The following is a 16,486-nucleotide window of genomic DNA, read 5'->3' as shown; positions in this document are numbered from 1 at the left end:
AGTGGGTTGGGGTTGGGTGTTGGGTTTTTCCTCCTTTGACTTTTGTCAGTGAGGTGGGCTCTGCGGTCTTCTTCAAAGGAGGTTGCTGCCCGCCGAACTGTGAGGCACCAAGATGCACAGTTGGAGGCGATATCAGCCCACTGGCGGTGGTCAATGTGGCAGGCACCAAGAGATTTCTTATAGCAGTCCTTGGACCTCTTCTTTGGTGCTCCTCTGTCTCGGTGGCCAGTGGAGAGCTCGCCAGGTAACACGATCTTGGGGAGGCGATGGTCCTCCATTCTGGAGACGTGACCCACCCAGCGCAGTTGGGTCTTGCGGACTCTGCCAGCTCGAGTACTTCGATGTTAGTGATGAAGTCGCCCCAATGAATGTTGAGGATGGAGCGGAGACAGCGCTGGTGGAAGCGTTCTAGGAGCCGTGGGTGATGCCGGTAGAGGACCCATGATTCGGAGCCGAACAGGGGCGTGGGCATGACAACGGCTCTGTACACGCTGATCTTTGTGTTAACGTCTGAAGATAAACCCCATTTGGTAAACTCTTGAGGGATGAACTAGATTATCACTGATTATATTTGAATAAATTCATTGCTTGCAATGAATTACAAAGAAAATCAAAACCAAAAACCAGAAGCAGAAGCTACAGAATTATTTTCTCAAATAAATATCTTGGTTATTTAACACAATGGATGACTTGACTCACAAAAGTTTTATAGATCGTTCAAAATCAAGGATCAAAAAGAGATTTATAAACTATTCATGTATCACATATCCAAATTCCCAAAGGACTGAAATCCCAAAGTCCCGACTTACTGCCAACATCAGCTATCACAAGATGCCACAAAGTTAACATCCGAAGAATCACCTTGATGGTCTCCCCCAAAGACAGCACAGTTTCACCAATATTACTGCAATCTTCCCAGAACCTTGGCTTTAACAACAGATTTGAACATTGATCCATTTCAGGCAGGTCATTAAGGTCAGCATTGGGTGAAGATGAAATGTTTAAAAAACTTGCAAGAAAAGCTGAAAGATTTTAAATCAATTGCACTTAGCAAATAAAAGTTATCTATTTAAATTTTCATAGAGGAAAAATATCTGCATTTGTAGGAAAGTCCTGTACATGATTGCATACTAAGTCAATACATTTTTTAAAACTCTGAATCTTTTTAAAAAAAATTCAAGCTTACATCTCATAGAACATTACAACACAGTACAGGCCCTTCATCCTATGATATTATGCCAACTTGTATAAAAAACTAAGCCTCCCGACCGCAAACCTTTTATTTTTCTTTCCAATAATCTCTAAATGCCCCTATTGTTCCAGCCTCCATTACCACCCCTGACAATGCATTCAGGCACTCATGTGGAAAGATTAATTTAATTTGTTCAAAATTCCAGTTAATGAATCCCAAACTTTATCACCCATAATTGATCTATCAAATAGCAGCTATTTCTATAACCAAAACATTAGTATTTAATAGTCAGAAATCTTTTGATACGGTACCACAATTCGCAAAAGGTCTACCCCCACCTACTCACAGGAATTGTGTCTTCGACGAAACGCTTTAGATGGAGTCAGGGCAGAATCCATATGGCGATCCACATAGCTTTTGGAATACTGCTGTGGTGATGTGACTAGATCCTGAACTTTAAGTTCTGCACGACGTGGAATTGCTTGTGGAGCAGTTCCTGATGAATTGGATTTCTTTACTCCTTTACCAGCTCCATTCTGAGACGAGTACGGATTATGAGATAAATTGGTAGATGTAAACATTGAAGGCTGAGCTAGGCCTGTGGTCAACTGTGAATTCGGCAGCTCTAATATTTTGAGATCTTTGATATCAATTGCACTGGAACACAAGAGAAAAAGATCAAGACCAAACAATAATTTTATGTCTGGCATTAATAACTCAGTTTACCATAACCATATAACCACTTACAGCACAGAACAGGCCAGTTCGGCCCTACTAGTCCATGCCGTAACAAATCCCCACCCTCCTAGTCCCACTGACCAGCACCCGGTCCATACCCTTCCAGTCCTATATAAAAGTAAATGTTCTTTGAAGTAACACATAAACCTATTCACCCAGTGGAGGGCCTTGGTCGGGCTTTGCTCAGAACAGCTGTTTGAATAAAGTTGTGTCAAACAGCAATGGCGTCGACAAAAGATGAAGAGCTGGGGCGACTCTCTTAAAATTTCTCCTTATCCCTGCTTAGTAAGTCATCCCAGTCAGAGGTTTTATCTGTAAACTTGGGGGAAGGGGGCTAATGATCTATAATCTTTCAGACAGCTCCATGGAGGGGAAGGAACCGCCAGATGCAGTAGGCCTTTTCATACCGCCATGTAACCCTCCTGTCAACCGGCAGTGTGAAAATGTCAGCCCAGGAAAATTACCTGGGTACCTCCCGGGTAGGGCTGTGGACTCAGGTAATTTTCCTGGGCCTCCCTCTCCCTGCAGTCTGAATTAGCACGTGTGCTGTGTCATCCTGCCATCATTTAAGCTTGTCAACCTCAATTTGCCTTCAATAAATCAGTTCATTCTGCTATTTGTTCATTGATGTGTCTGTGCGTGTCTGTGCGTGTCTGTGCGTGTCTGTGCGTGTCTGTGCGTGTCTGTGCGTGTCTGTGCGTGTCTGTGCGTGTCTGTGCGTGTCTGTGTATACATAAATATAAATACGCACACACACAGTCTTCCAACTGCCATGAGGACTTCCTGTGAGTGTGTAATCACTGACTTGACATATTAGCAAGATTTAGTCAAGGCATTGAATATATGAGCAGGGAGGTCATGATCCAATTTTATGAAACATTGTTCAGACTTCAGCTAGAGTACTGCCTGCAGTTCTGGTCTCCACCCCAGAGGAAGGAAGTGATAGCACTGGAGAGGCTGCAGAGGAGACTTACAAGGATGTTGCCCGAGATGGCACATTTCTGTTACTAGGAGAAAATGGAGAGACTAGGTCTGCTTTCCCAAAAAGCAAAGGTCAAGAGAGATGTAATAAAATTAGGACGAATATAGATTGAGTAAACAGCAGGTTTCCTTTCTGCTGATCAGAGGTAAGTGAAACTAGAGAACATAGATTTAATATAAGGATAAGAAATGAGAGGACATCGGAGGGGGAACTTTCACACCAAGACAATGGTCTGGACCTCAAATGCATTGCCAGAGAGTTGTAGAAACAATTGCTGAAAGCATTCGCGTGCCTAGACGAGTACTTGAATCGATTTGGCATAGAACATATGAGCCAAATGCTGGAAGATGGGATTCATGCAAATGAATGAATGTGGTGGACCAAAGGGCGTAGGACAAAATTAAATTGTAGTGCTGCATCTAATACCAGATAGAAATTGAAGTGGGTTTCCTACCAACATTAAAAAATAGATAGTTGAAATTAAATGGAGGTATATGGAAATGAAATAGGATTTAAAATCTCAGACAAAATATCACATTGAGGGTGAAAGCTAACATGGGTTGGTTGTACCAAATAGGACGATCCAAGCTCTCACAAATTAAGATTTATTTACTTATTTTTAAAACCGGGCTTTTGTCATAGGAAATAAAATTGCAAATACAGTAAAAGACCAAAACTCCGGATGCCAGAAATCCAGACCACTCAAGAATCCAGACCTTTCAAATACACTCAAACTTTAAAAAATTTAGCAGGCATTTGTGCGCTTGCGCAAAAGCCACAGATGCACTGCAGCAACAAGCTGCTTTAGAAAATGAACCACGCTGTATGAATAAACGATCAAAATTTACCCATTAATCTCTTCTTTATTCCTCCTTAAATTTGAATTTTAAAAGTACTGCCCAGGAACCCAGTAAATCCAAAAATCCAATCCCCATGCAGTTCTGATTTTCACACTTCTACTGTAAATGAATGTTGGACAAGCAACTGTTATCTTTAATTCAATGCATATTTGCCACCCATAAAATCCCCCAGCAGCTGATGTTTGAAAGATATTATGTCAACCATCAATTTAAGAAATTAATGTTCATGACAATCTTTTAGACCACTGAAAAAATGGTCTAAAAGCAAATTATAGTTCTAATTTACAGGTGGGGGCCCAGGAGACATGGGAATTGATACCATAATTGTAATTTTCAATGAGCCTGCAAATTAACATATGTAAGTTTCAAAGTAGTAACCAAAATAATGTTGCCGAGAACATTCCATGGTGTGTTTTGATAATCCATCAAGGATGAAAAACAACAACTTGTTTGGTAAGGGAGTAAAGACTATTCACCATAGGTTAAGGGACACAACCCAGATCAATGAATCCCAAGAGAATTCTAAGGAATATGTACTAACAGTCTGTTCAAATGTTCAAGAAACCTCGGGGGTCTGAAGGTATAAAGGCACGATCGGAAGCCACAAGGAGTCTCTCTGGGGCAAAACTAGCTGTTCTTGGCAGCTTTGAAAAATGATAAAAAGTCCATTTGTGCAGCTGTTTTCGTGTTTGTGAACCAAAGGTTCACTTTAAAATGACCACAAGGAGGAAAGGATGGATTTCATATCTTCAAAATCCTGAATTGTGAAGAATAAATCCTGTACATGGCCACATGCAAATCAATGCGGTTTCTCCAATTCTGGGACTTGATGTCATTTCCAATACTCCTTGACCCATTCCATGTATGGAATGGCTATCTATCAATGCAAAATTTATAATTTTTAAGGTGGGAAATAATTTGCATGCTAATTTGCAGAACATAATCAAGGAAGAATGGCCATAACGTGAGATCTTACACAACTGTTTAAAATATTTTGGAACTGAACCTTTTACTGACAGGGGTATAGTCGGCACCACAATTACAAGCACCCTCTGCTGAAGAACCTCAATGAAACATGATCAGAAACAATCTTGCAGTGCTTTAAACATGAAGAATCCAATAAACAGAAGACATGTAATATAAAAGGCAACAAATTGATTTGGTCAGAAAAGGTTCACCATCTCAGAGGAATGGGGTTCTCTTAAATTAAGACGGATTTTGTATTATTAGGTAATGACACAGAAAGTTTTTTTTAAATATATAGTTTGAAATGGAGAATTTTTCCAACGTGCAGACTCATGCCAGGATCACGTATTCAAAACAAAATTGACGGGCGGCACAGTTTGCATAAAGGTTAGTGCAACGCCATTATAGTACCAGCGACCCAGGTTCTAACCCGCTGCTGTCTGCAAGGAGTTTGTATGTTCTCCCCATGTCTGTGTGGGTTTCCTCCAGATAGTCGTTTCCTCCCACCCTCCAAAAATGTATGAGGTTAATTGGTGTATTTGGGTGGCACTGGCTCATAGGCCAGAAGGGACTGTTCCCCTGCTGCATCTCAAAATTTAAAAAAATGTTTGGGGATAATACCATAACTAAAACCAAAATACTTCCCTGCACCAGCCAGGAGGAATTGGAGTGGAGTAGATCCCATTCAGCCAAGTGAGACAGAAGGCCTTAATATTCTGTCTGCAAAAGAATCTTTTCCAACACCACTTCACATCCAAACGTGTCGAAGAATAGGATAACTGCATTGACCACGGTAAATATGTGTGTAATAACTGATGTAAAAGTCAAACACCCTGAACCCCAAAATTTTGGCTCCGACCGCCTGCCCACCGGAACTCCCAATGCTTTGAACGCAGACTCTCACCTCAGCTGCCCACCTATCCAAGATCCCGACAACCCAAGTGTGGGCTCTCGCCTTGGCTCCAGATGCCTGCCCATCCGAATTCCTGAAACCCCGAACGTGGACTTACCACTCGCCCGCCTGAGTTCCCAGCGAAACATGCATCTACTGTGTCAAAAGTAGTGTGTATGCAAGTCAACCACCCAAATTTTACCCCAAAAAATGGTGCACAAAATTCTACTATTACACGGGCATATATGGTAAATTGAAGCACACATGTATTTCATTCATTCATTTTTTTTTTAAAAATATTAATGGATATACTCAGTTCAACTGAAAGTAATTAATTATTGAAGGGCACTTACCTAAAAGTTAACTCTGGAACTGAACATTTGACTCCATTACGGAATGGCTGCGTAAGAGATATTGTCTGACTGGCTTGGTCGACGGCAGAAATTTTTCCCTGATATACTCCAAGTGTCTCTCCACAATTAATAGAAACAAGGCTTCCAATCCAATTGACAGCCATATTCTACAACATAATAAAAAAATTTAAGGCAGCAGTTAAAAAGAAATGTTGCAACCAGTGATGTGATCCAGAAAAGTAGCCACACATTAGCCAATCGTGTGATAGGAACTGGAGCAAAAGCTAAAATAAAAAAACAACACTGGAGAAACTCAGCAAAGATATAAACCAATGTCTCGGGCTTGAGTCCTTCATGATGATCCCTTAATGAAGGGCTCAAGCCCAAAACATTGGTTCTGTATTTTTATCTTTGCTACATAAAGGACACTGTTTGACCTGCTGAGTTTCTCCAGCGTTATGTTTTTACTTCAATCACTGCGCGCCTGCAGACTTTCGTGTTTTACTTTTTTTAATAATTTTTTTTATTTTTCACACTGTGAACCCTAACAACCAAAATACGTACAAACGTTTCTCATTAAATATACACAATGGCATTTCCCCCCTTTTTTTTAACCCCCTCCAAAACTAATAAATATTCAACATATACAATACAATAAAACCATAAAGCAATGTCTCACACAAAGGAAAAACAAACGAGAAAAATGTGTCATCTACTTTTACACATTGGACGAGTCGTACTACCTTCTTATCATTTTGGGGGCTGGAGGTCTGAGGCAAGCCCTCGCTGTTAGGTTCCACGTAAGATTCCCAAATTGTTCGAACAATGTGACTTTATTTTTAAATTATGTTATTTTTTCCAGTGGTATACATTTATTCATTTCCATGTACCATTGCTGTATTCTCAGGCTCTCTTCCATTTTTCAAGTTGACATTATACATTTTTTTTGCTACTGCTAAGGCTATCATAATAAATCTTTTTTGTGCTTTATCCAATTTGAGGCCTAATTCTTTATGTTACTTAAAAGAAAGATCTCTGGAATTTTTGGCATGTTGTTTTTTGTGATTTTATTTAATATCTGATTTAATTCTTACCCAAAACGTATTCACTTTTGTACATGCCCAAGTTGCATGTATTGTTGTTCCCATTTCCTTCTTACAGCCAAAACATCTATCTGATACTGTTGGGTCCCATTCTTTTAAACTTTTGGGGCATGATATATAACCTATGTAACCAATTATACTGTATCGTGCGTAACCTCGTGTTTATTGTATTCTTCATAGTTACAGAACATAACTTTTCCCATGTTTCATTCTTTATCTTATGTTTAAATCCTTTTCCCACTTTTGTTTGGGTTTATAGCTTATTTCCTCATTTTCTTATCTTGCAGCTTATTGTACATGTTCGTTATAAATCTTTTAATTATCATTGTGTCTGTATTCACATATTCAAAGCTGCTTCCTTCCTGGTAATCTCAGTCTGCTCCCAATTTATCCTTTAAATAAGCTTTCAGTTGATGATATGCAAACATTTTACATTGAGTTATTCCATATTTGGTCCGTCAACTGTTCAAATGTTAATAAATTATTTCCCAAAAAACAATTTTCTATTCTTTTGATTCCTTTTCTCTCCCATTCGCTAAAGGAAAGGTTATCTATTGTAAAAGGGATTAGTGGTTTTTGCATCAATAACAATTTTGTATTTGGTAGTTCATTTCTTTTCTTTCTACTGGGTCTTCTTCCATATATTAAGTAAATGATGCAGTACTGGTGAGCTTTTATATTGCACCAGCTTTTCATCCACTTATAAAGAATATGTTCTGGTACCTTCTCTCCCCTATTTTATCTAGTTCTATTTTAGTTCAGTCTGGTTTTTCCTCTTGTCTGGTAAAAATCTGATAAATACCTCAATTGTGCAGCTCTATAATAATTTCTGAAGTAACTGCAAACACCCTGGTTATATCTGTTAATTTATCTAACGCTACCCTTGGTTTCCCCCCCTTTCCACAAGAATTTCTTATTATGCTCTTGAGTTCATCAAACAATTTCTCTGTTAAGGGAATTGGTAACGTTTGATATCTCTGGTTCTGTTAGGTATACTATGATGTCATCTGCAAATAAGCTGTTTTTATACTCCTCCTTTATTTTTATCCCTTTATTTTGTTTTCTATTCTTAACAGCTCTACCAATGGTTCTATTGCTAAGGCAAACAATGAGGGGATAATAGACATCCCTGTCTAGTTGATCTACTTAATTTGAATTGGTTTGATACATATCCATTTACTACCATTTTTGCCAACAGTCCATTATATAATGCTTTAATCCAATTAATACTTTTTTTCTGGCAGATTGAACATCTGTAATACCTTAAATAAGTAGTTCCACTCTACCCTGTCAAAGGCTTTCTCTGCATCTAAGGCAACAGCCACCATTGGTTTCTATTTCATTGAGCTGCATTTATTAGATTAATAAGTTTACAGACATTATCCACTGTTTGTCTTTTCTTAATAAATGCAGTTTGATCTTGTTTAACAATTTTTGGTACACAGTCGGCCAATCTATTTGCTAATATTTTCACTATTTATCTTATCATCTGAGTTAAGTAGAGATATTGGTCTATATGATGCTGGTGTTAATGGATCCTTCCCCTCTTTGGTATTACTGTAATTATTGCTGTCTTACATGAGTCTGGCAAGTTTGTGTTTCTTCTATCTGATTAATTACTTACAGGAGAGGCGCAATTAATAACTCTTTAAATGTTTTATAAAATTCAATTGGGAATCCATCCTCTCCTGGTGTTCTATTGTTCAGCAGCTTTTTAATATATCCTGTACTTCCTCGATTTCAAAAGGTTTTATCAGTTTTTGTTCCTCTTCTTTGCAATTTTGGCAGTTCAATTTTAGCTAAAAACTCTTCTATTTTATCATCTTTACCCTCATTCTCAGTTTGGTATAATTGTTCATAAATTCCTTAAAGTTTTCATTAATCTCTGTTGGGTTATATGTGATTTGTTTTGGCCTTTTTCCTTGATGCCAATACAATTCTTTCAGCTTGTCTGTTTAAGGTGCCGGGCCAATATTTTATCTGTTTTTTTCTCCCAATTCATAATATTTTCGCTGTTTTCATTATGTTCTTTTCTACCTTTGTAATCTTTCTTATTTTATTTTTTTGTCTTATCAATTCTCTCTTTTTTAAATATTGTTCTTTTTCACTAGTTCCTTTTCTATACATGCTATCTCCCTTTACAGCTCCTCTATTTCCCGATTGTAATCCTTTTTCATCTTAGTTACATAACTTATCATCTTTCACTATTATCTTATCATATTGTCTTAAGCTTTCATTGCGTCCCATAGTGTAAATTTATCTTTCACCGATTCTGTGTTTATTTAAAAATGTTTTAATTTGTCATTCAATAAATTCTCTATTGCTAATAACAGGGGTGAATGATCTGATAGTAGTCTAGCTTTATACTCAGTTTTTCCTAACTCTTCCTTGAATATGGGCCGACAACAAAAACACGTCAATCCTTGAGTAAGTTTTGTGTCTACTCGAATAATAGGAGTATCCTTCTCTCTTGGGTGTTGCCTCCTCCATATTTTCCATAAGTTTCATTTCCTGCATTGATTTAACCATAAATTTGTCTATTTTATTCTTTTTACTTATCTTTTTTCCAGTTTTATCCAACATTGTATCCAAATTAAGGTTAAAATCCCCTCCTATCAATATATTTCCTTGTGTGTCTGCAATCTTCAAAAAAAAAATCCTGCATAAACTTTGATCCTCTTCATTAGGTGCATATATATTGTGCAAATTCCAAGATTCTGAGTATATCTGACACTTTATCATTACATACCTCCCTGCTGGATCTATTATTTCCTCATCTATTTGATTGGTACATTTTTGTTAAATAATATGGCTACACCTCTAGCTTTTGAATTATATGATGCTGCCATTAAGTGTCCTACCCAGTCTCTCTTTAATTTGTTATGTTCCACTTCAGTTAGATGCGTTTCCTGCACAAATGCTATGTTTATTTTTTCTTTTCTCAGTAAATTTAATAGCCTCTTCCTTTTAATTTGGTTATGTATTCATTAATGTTTATCGTCATACAGTTCAACGTGGCCATCTAATATCTTGTTTACACCTCTTTTCCCGCCTCCTCGCCACCTCTGTCCCCCTTTTTATCTTTTATTTTCCCCTTTTTAAACTTAATGTATGACAACACATTTAAAACATAAAATATTCCAACAATTCCCACACCTAATAACACCTTAACCCCAAATGCACCCCCCCCCCTCTCTGAGCTGCCCTTTATCCCTTGCCGGGCAACCACAACTCCCCTTTCATTTGTTTGCGATCTTGCTCACAAACATCAGCTGATTTTGCAGTGATGGTTATTCTTCCCCCACCCCCCCAGGAAACACTTTTTTTTAAAAAATATACATATCACAAAGCTCTCTTTCCCCCCCCCCCCCTTCTTCCTTCCTTCCCTTCTCTTTTCCATCTTTAGTTCTTTACATATACATTATTTTTACATCTTTATATATACTTTATCACTGGTCTTCTTTCTTGTTACATCTCTTCTCTCCTGCAAACACTGCGATTTCCTTGTGCTTCCTCGGATCCAAGAACAGTCTGTTTTGCTCCCCAGGTATAAATATTTTAAGTACGGCTGGATGTCTTAATATAAATTTATAACCTTTTTTCTATAAAATCATTTCGCTATATTAAATTCCTCCTTCTTTAAGAGTTCAAAACTTATGTCTAGGTAAAAAAAAAATTTTTTGTCCCTTATATTCAACGGCTTATTATCTTCTCTAACTTTGTTCCTTGCCCACTCCAGTATATTTTCTCTAGTCGTATATCTTAAAAATTTTACTAAGATGGATCTTGGTTTTTGATGTATCTGTGATTTCTGAGCTAGTGCTCTGTGTGCCCTTTCTATTTCCATTTCTTCATATAATTCTGTCATTTCCAAAACCTTCAGAATCATCCTTTTATAAATTACTTCATGTCTGCACCTTCTTCATCTTCCTTCAGGCCCACTATTTTTATGTTGTTTCACCTACTATAGTTTTCCAACATATCAATTTTCTGAGATAACAACTCTTGTGTCTCTTTAATTTTTTTGTCACTTTCTTCCAATTTTTCTCTTAAATAATTTACTCCCGTTTCTACAGCCTTCCCCGCTCCTTCACGTTTTCTACTCTTTTCCCTATTTCTGTCATGACCAGTTCTAAACCTTGCATTTTGTCTTCTGCTCCTTTCATTTTTCTTTTAATTGCACCAAATTCTAATGATAACCATTCTTTTAATTATCTCATTTGTTCTTCAAAAAGGCTTTATCTATATTCTGTCCATCTGTTTTACCTTCTATTTCCCAGTGAAGATCTTGGTCTTCTTCTGTATCTGTACCTGTGTTTGTGTCTTCTTCTTCTCTTCTGTTTTTCCAGAAGAATTACTTCTACGTCTTTGTCGGGACTCCTCTTGCTGTTGGTCTTCCTTTCGTGGGCCTGTCTGTCTGTCTGGCCTCCTGCTGTTGATCCTCTTGTTGTCGGTCACCCCGCTGTCATTCTCCCTCATCCGACTCCTTGCTCCGTTGTTTATATCCTCCAGCTGAGCGCCCTGATGCCGGGCATCCCCCAGCTGTTCATGTTGTAACTGCCCACATCCTTGGCTGAGCACCCCTCCCGCCGGTGTTCACTTTTTCCTTTGATTGCACACTTTTGCTCAGCTCCGTGAGCCATTTTTGGAGTCCACCGGTCGGGAGGTCGCGACTTTGCAGGGCACTCACCAACCTTGGAGATCGTCTGCTCTTCACCACCGCAGCTCCTTCGTGCAGGTAAGGCCTTCTCCTTCTTCTCTGGTGATTTTTCTTCTTCTTTTCCCGTTGTTCTTACTTTCTCTTTCTTGGATGCCATCTTCTTGTTCTTTCTCTCTAACTTTATCTTCCATTTCTTGAGTTTTGTATTCGCTGAGCCTTGTCTTTTCCAAACTTTTTTTCTGGAGAGGGCTGGTTCAACCCGACCGGCCACTACTCCATCACGTGACTCTGTGTTTTACTTATTGTTACAAAAAACTATTTCATTCATTTTTGTTTTGTCTTGGTAATGCATCTTGGAAGCTTACCTTAAGAAAACCTGTCTGGTTTTCATCTACTGTATTCTCAAACATACTTCAGAAGCAGCTTTTGTTGCAATGACATTTCAGAAACAAAGCTATAAAGTTCCATGACGGTATTAAATCATTATTTCTCACTAGGTTTCATTTCGGACTAAATAAAAACAAATGTTAATGATCAACTTAAAATTATCAGTTGAAAAAAAATTAAAATCTGTTTGGCTAATTAGGAAGAAATCTCACAACTTTACCCACAAGAAGTTGTTCAGATTCAAACTTTCTGATTTATTTAGTGCCTCACTAACAATAAAATTTTTTAAATGTTCAGAAAAGACACTATAAATGTCAAAAGAATAACATTGGAAGAAATCAGCAGGTAAAGCAGCTTCTAAAACACTGACTTACCTCATGGTTTCCCTTCCACTCACAAACCACTAAGTAATCCTTATGCCATCATTGCTCTGTGATTAGGAAGGGATTGTGTAAGGTGATACGTGAGTGAGAAGGGAAGGTCAAGAATCACTGCTCTCAATCAATTGTTATTGACAGATTGGCTTTGAGAAAAATTGTCATGGCCCATTTCCTTTGGAGTTATGAAACCGTGCACATAACGGTCAATGAGGTACGATTAAAACAGTGGTTTTCAAACTTTTTCTTTCCACCCACATCCCACTTTAGCAATCCCTTACTAATCAGAGCATCAATGGCATAGGGGATGACTTAAAGTGGTATGCGAGTGGATATAAAAGTTTGGGAAACCTTGGCTTACACCGTTTGACAGGCTAAATTCTTCCAATATTTAGTTTCTGGTTTCAAATTCTACTCTTTGCAATTTATTTTGTATTCATAAACGGTTAAAAAAAGTTATTATTTTTGTTTTTACTGCTAGCTTAAGTGTAATCAAAGCAGAATACCCATTTAAAAATTAATCATCTATCAACTTGACACAAATGTAAAGGCAGCCCAGTTGAATAACAGTTAGTGCAATGCTTTACAGCGCCAGCGATCGTGATCAGGGTTTGAATCCTGCGCTGTCGAAAAGGAATTTGGACATACTCCCCATGTCTGCATGGGTTTTCTCTGGGGCTCCTGTTTCCTCCCACCGTTCAAAACATACCAGAGGTTGTAAGTTAATGGGTGTAATGGACTGAACTGACTCGTGGACCAAAAGGGTCTGAAACTGTGTGTATGCATGTCTAAATTCACAAACAAAGAACTGACTAGAAGCTACCAGTAACCATTTATCCTTCAGGAAGATAAGGAACAATTTTCAATGATTAAATTGAAAATTTATTTCAATTAATTTTATTTTTTCAAGTCCTCAACTTATGACCAAAATTGGGACCAAAGGATTGGTCACAGCTCGGATTGATCGCTTAGGATTTGCATGTCTTAATGAGGTATTAAAGCAATTATTCAAAAAAACCTCAAAGAATGAACCTTGAATGAAGAATCTCAGCATACGTAGTTTTTTGTTAATATTTGGCCGTATGTACGGGTGGACGTAACTAGGGATGGTTTGCAAGTTGAGGACGAGCTATATTCAAATATAAATGAGTAATTATAAGAAAAACAACAGTTGATCAACTGTGCTCAATACACACTTCTCCCACCACACACCTCCTTGCAAGCACAAATTTCCCTAACCTGCTGCACAAAGGGTAAATACAGCTCAAAAGAAGAAAAAACACATTTAGCAGAATAATGATCGATTAAGCAGGCCATAATCCTATGAAGGAGTAAGCAGTATCAAGTAAGAAATATAAGCAACAATCTTCAAAAAATTTAAGTAGAATCAAATAGTGAAAATATTAGAAAACAAAAATCAGAAAACGTTGGATCTCGTCAGGAGATAGGGAGACATATGTAGCACGAGAAATAACTAACATTTCCGGTCAGATCAGAATTTATTGTCATGAACACATCACAAATTTGTTCTTTGCATCAGTGGAAACATTTATATTAAACCACCTTACGAATAAAAGTAGTGCAAAATAAGAAAAGAACAAATATAAAGTAAAGAAGTATCTGAGGCTCCCAGTTCATTCAGTAAAGTCAATTGTTTCTCATCAGAATTAAGAGAGATTTAAATACCAGTTCTCACTCTTGCTCCACCCTGACCAGAAGTAAAACACAGAAGTCTGTATTCACCGCGGTTCAAGTAAAAACAATGTTTACATAGGATGGCGGCCACTTCCCCTCTTAGCCATGAAAATATTCACACTCAGGAAGGATCACCAGAAATCACATCTCAAATCATCAACGTATCACCTCCAGGGTTCCCAATGTTGGAGAACTCAGAAGGTCAAACAGTGTACTTTATGTAGCAAAGACAAAAATACATAACCATGTTTCAGGCTTGAGCCCCTTCATCAGGTGTGTATTGACGAAGAGCTCAGGCCTGAAAATTTGGCTTTAAAATAAAATACACTGTTTGACTGATTTCTCCAGCATTGCATTTTTACTCCATCCAATCAAAGAGGGCCAAAACACCCTGCAAAACCAGAATAAACTGAAACACCAGTTCTTGTAACTCCCAAAAAGGGTCAAGTCAATGAAACAGAATCGCCCATTTTCAAGACCTCCCATAGAGTTCAGCAGCAGCACGAGTGGAGAACATAGCCCACGTTCCAGAGGAATATTCCCCTAACCTTTTCACACTTCACCCTTAATCCAGGTCCTGTGGTTTGGAGAAGCCAAACGAAAACACATAAATGCTGGAGGAACTCAGCAGGTCAACCGAGGCCTTATGGAGCAAAGGTGCAGCTACGTCGCCAATGTTCCCAGGGCCCGAGCCCTTCATCAAGGTCATCACCAACGTTCCAGGCCCGAGCCCTTCATCAAGGTCATCGCCAACGTTCCTGCCCTGAGCCCTTCATCAAGGTCATCGCCAACGTTCCTGCCCTGAGCCCTTCATCAAGGTCATCGCCAACGTTCCTGCCCTGAGCCCTCATCAAGGTCATCGCCAACGTTCCGGGCCCGAGCCCTTTCATCAAGGTCATCGCCAACGTTCCGGCCCGAGCCCTTCATCAAGGTCATCGCAACGTTCCTGCCCTGAGCCCTTCATCAAGGTCATCGCCAACGGTCCGGGCCCGAGCCCTTCATCAAGGTCATCGCCAACGGTCCGGGGCCGAGTCCTTCATCAAGTCATCGGCAACGGTCCGGGCCCGAGCCCTCATCAAGGTCATCGCCAACGGTCCGGGGCCGAGTCCTTCATCAAGGTCATCGCCAACGGTCCGGGCCCGAGCCCTTCATCAAGGTCATCGCCAACGGTCCGGGCCCGAGCCCTTCATCAAGGTCATCGCCAACGGTCCGGGGCCGAGTCTTCATCAAGGTCATCGCCAACGGTCCGGGCCTGAGCCCTTCATCAAGGTCATCACCAACGTTCCGGGCTGAGCCCTTCATCAAGGTCATCGCCAACGGTCGGGCCTGAGCCCTTCATCAAGGTCATCGCCAACGTTCCGGGCCTGAGCCCTTCATCAAGGTCATCACTCACACTCCCCTCAGTGGGGAGGGGTAAAAAAAAAAAGCCTGCAGGCATTGACTGACTTATACCCTTGAGAAATACCTGTCAAATCTTCTACGCTCCAGGGAACACAGCCCTAACCTACTTAACCTTTCCCCGTAACTCAGCTCTTGGAGGTCTCCGGCAACATCCTAGTAAATCTCCTCTGCCCTCTTCCCACCTTACTGATATCTCTCCTGCAGTTAGGTGACCAAAGCCAGCACACCATCCTCCAAATTTGGCCTCAGATGCAACTTTACCATCACGTCCATCTCATCTTCTCAGTACTTTGATTTAAGAAGTCCCATTTTCAGATTTAAGGCCATCACCCAACAACGAACGGGGTGGGGGGGGGGGGGCTGTTGACTTCGGTCTGGGGTGAGCACCGCATCAACTAGGCCCCAACAGCTCCATCAGCGCCCGCTTCCTCCCCCCTCGCCCTACCCCTCGCCCCTGCTCGCGGCCGGTCACCACCTTCCGTCCTGGGAGAGGTCCGCCTTCACCCTAGACCACCGCAGCGCGCCCTTTAAATAACGTCCCGAGCCAGAGCGGCGCCGGCATCCATCGCCCGTTCCTCCATCGAGCCCGCCCGCTCACTCACTGTCCACGCCTGCGCGCCGCCCGCTGACGTCACTTCCTCCTAGCAACCCGCTCCCTGGTCCATGGCGCCCTGGTGAAGCAACTGGTCGCATCAGGGTTGAGGGGGCGGCCGCCCGCTGACGTCACTTCCTCCTAGCAACCCGCTCCTGGTCCATGGCGCCCTGGTGGAAGCAACTGGTCGCATCAGGGTTGAGGGGGCGGCCGCCCGCTGACGTCACTTCCTCCTAGCAACCCGCTCCCTGGTCCATGGCGCCCTGGTGGGAGCAACTGGTCGCATCA

The 16,486-nt window shown here is 40.3% G+C and overlaps 1 protein-coding gene across 1 annotated transcript in view; it reads right to left on the bottom strand.

Moving 5' to 3' along the window:
- Positions 1-16,240, bottom strand: part of edc3 (enhancer of mRNA decapping 3 homolog (S. cerevisiae)) — a 36,210-nt gene extending 19,970 nt beyond the window's left edge. The window contains exons 1-3 of the mRNA XM_069913180.1: positions 16,082-16,240; positions 5,984-6,150; positions 1,539-1,849 (exon numbers count right to left, since the gene is read on the bottom strand). Of these exons, the coding sequence (XP_069769281.1) occupies positions 1,539-1,849; positions 5,984-6,147 (475 nt within the window). The 5' untranslated portion in view covers positions 6,148-6,150; positions 16,082-16,240. The remainder of the gene's footprint in view (positions 1-1,538; positions 1,850-5,983; positions 6,151-16,081) is intronic.
- Between the last annotated feature and the right edge of the window lie 246 nt (positions 16,241-16,486).

Source organism: Narcine bancroftii, unplaced genomic scaffold (assembly GCF_036971445.1).
Source record: "Narcine bancroftii isolate sNarBan1 unplaced genomic scaffold, sNarBan1.hap1 Scaffold_695, whole genome shotgun sequence".
In the NCBI taxonomy this organism is placed as follows: Eukaryota; Metazoa; Chordata; class Chondrichthyes; order Torpediniformes; family Narcinidae; genus Narcine; species Narcine bancroftii.
The sequence above is the reverse complement of the archived record's forward strand: the minus strand, read 5'-3'. Positions and strand labels throughout refer to the sequence as shown.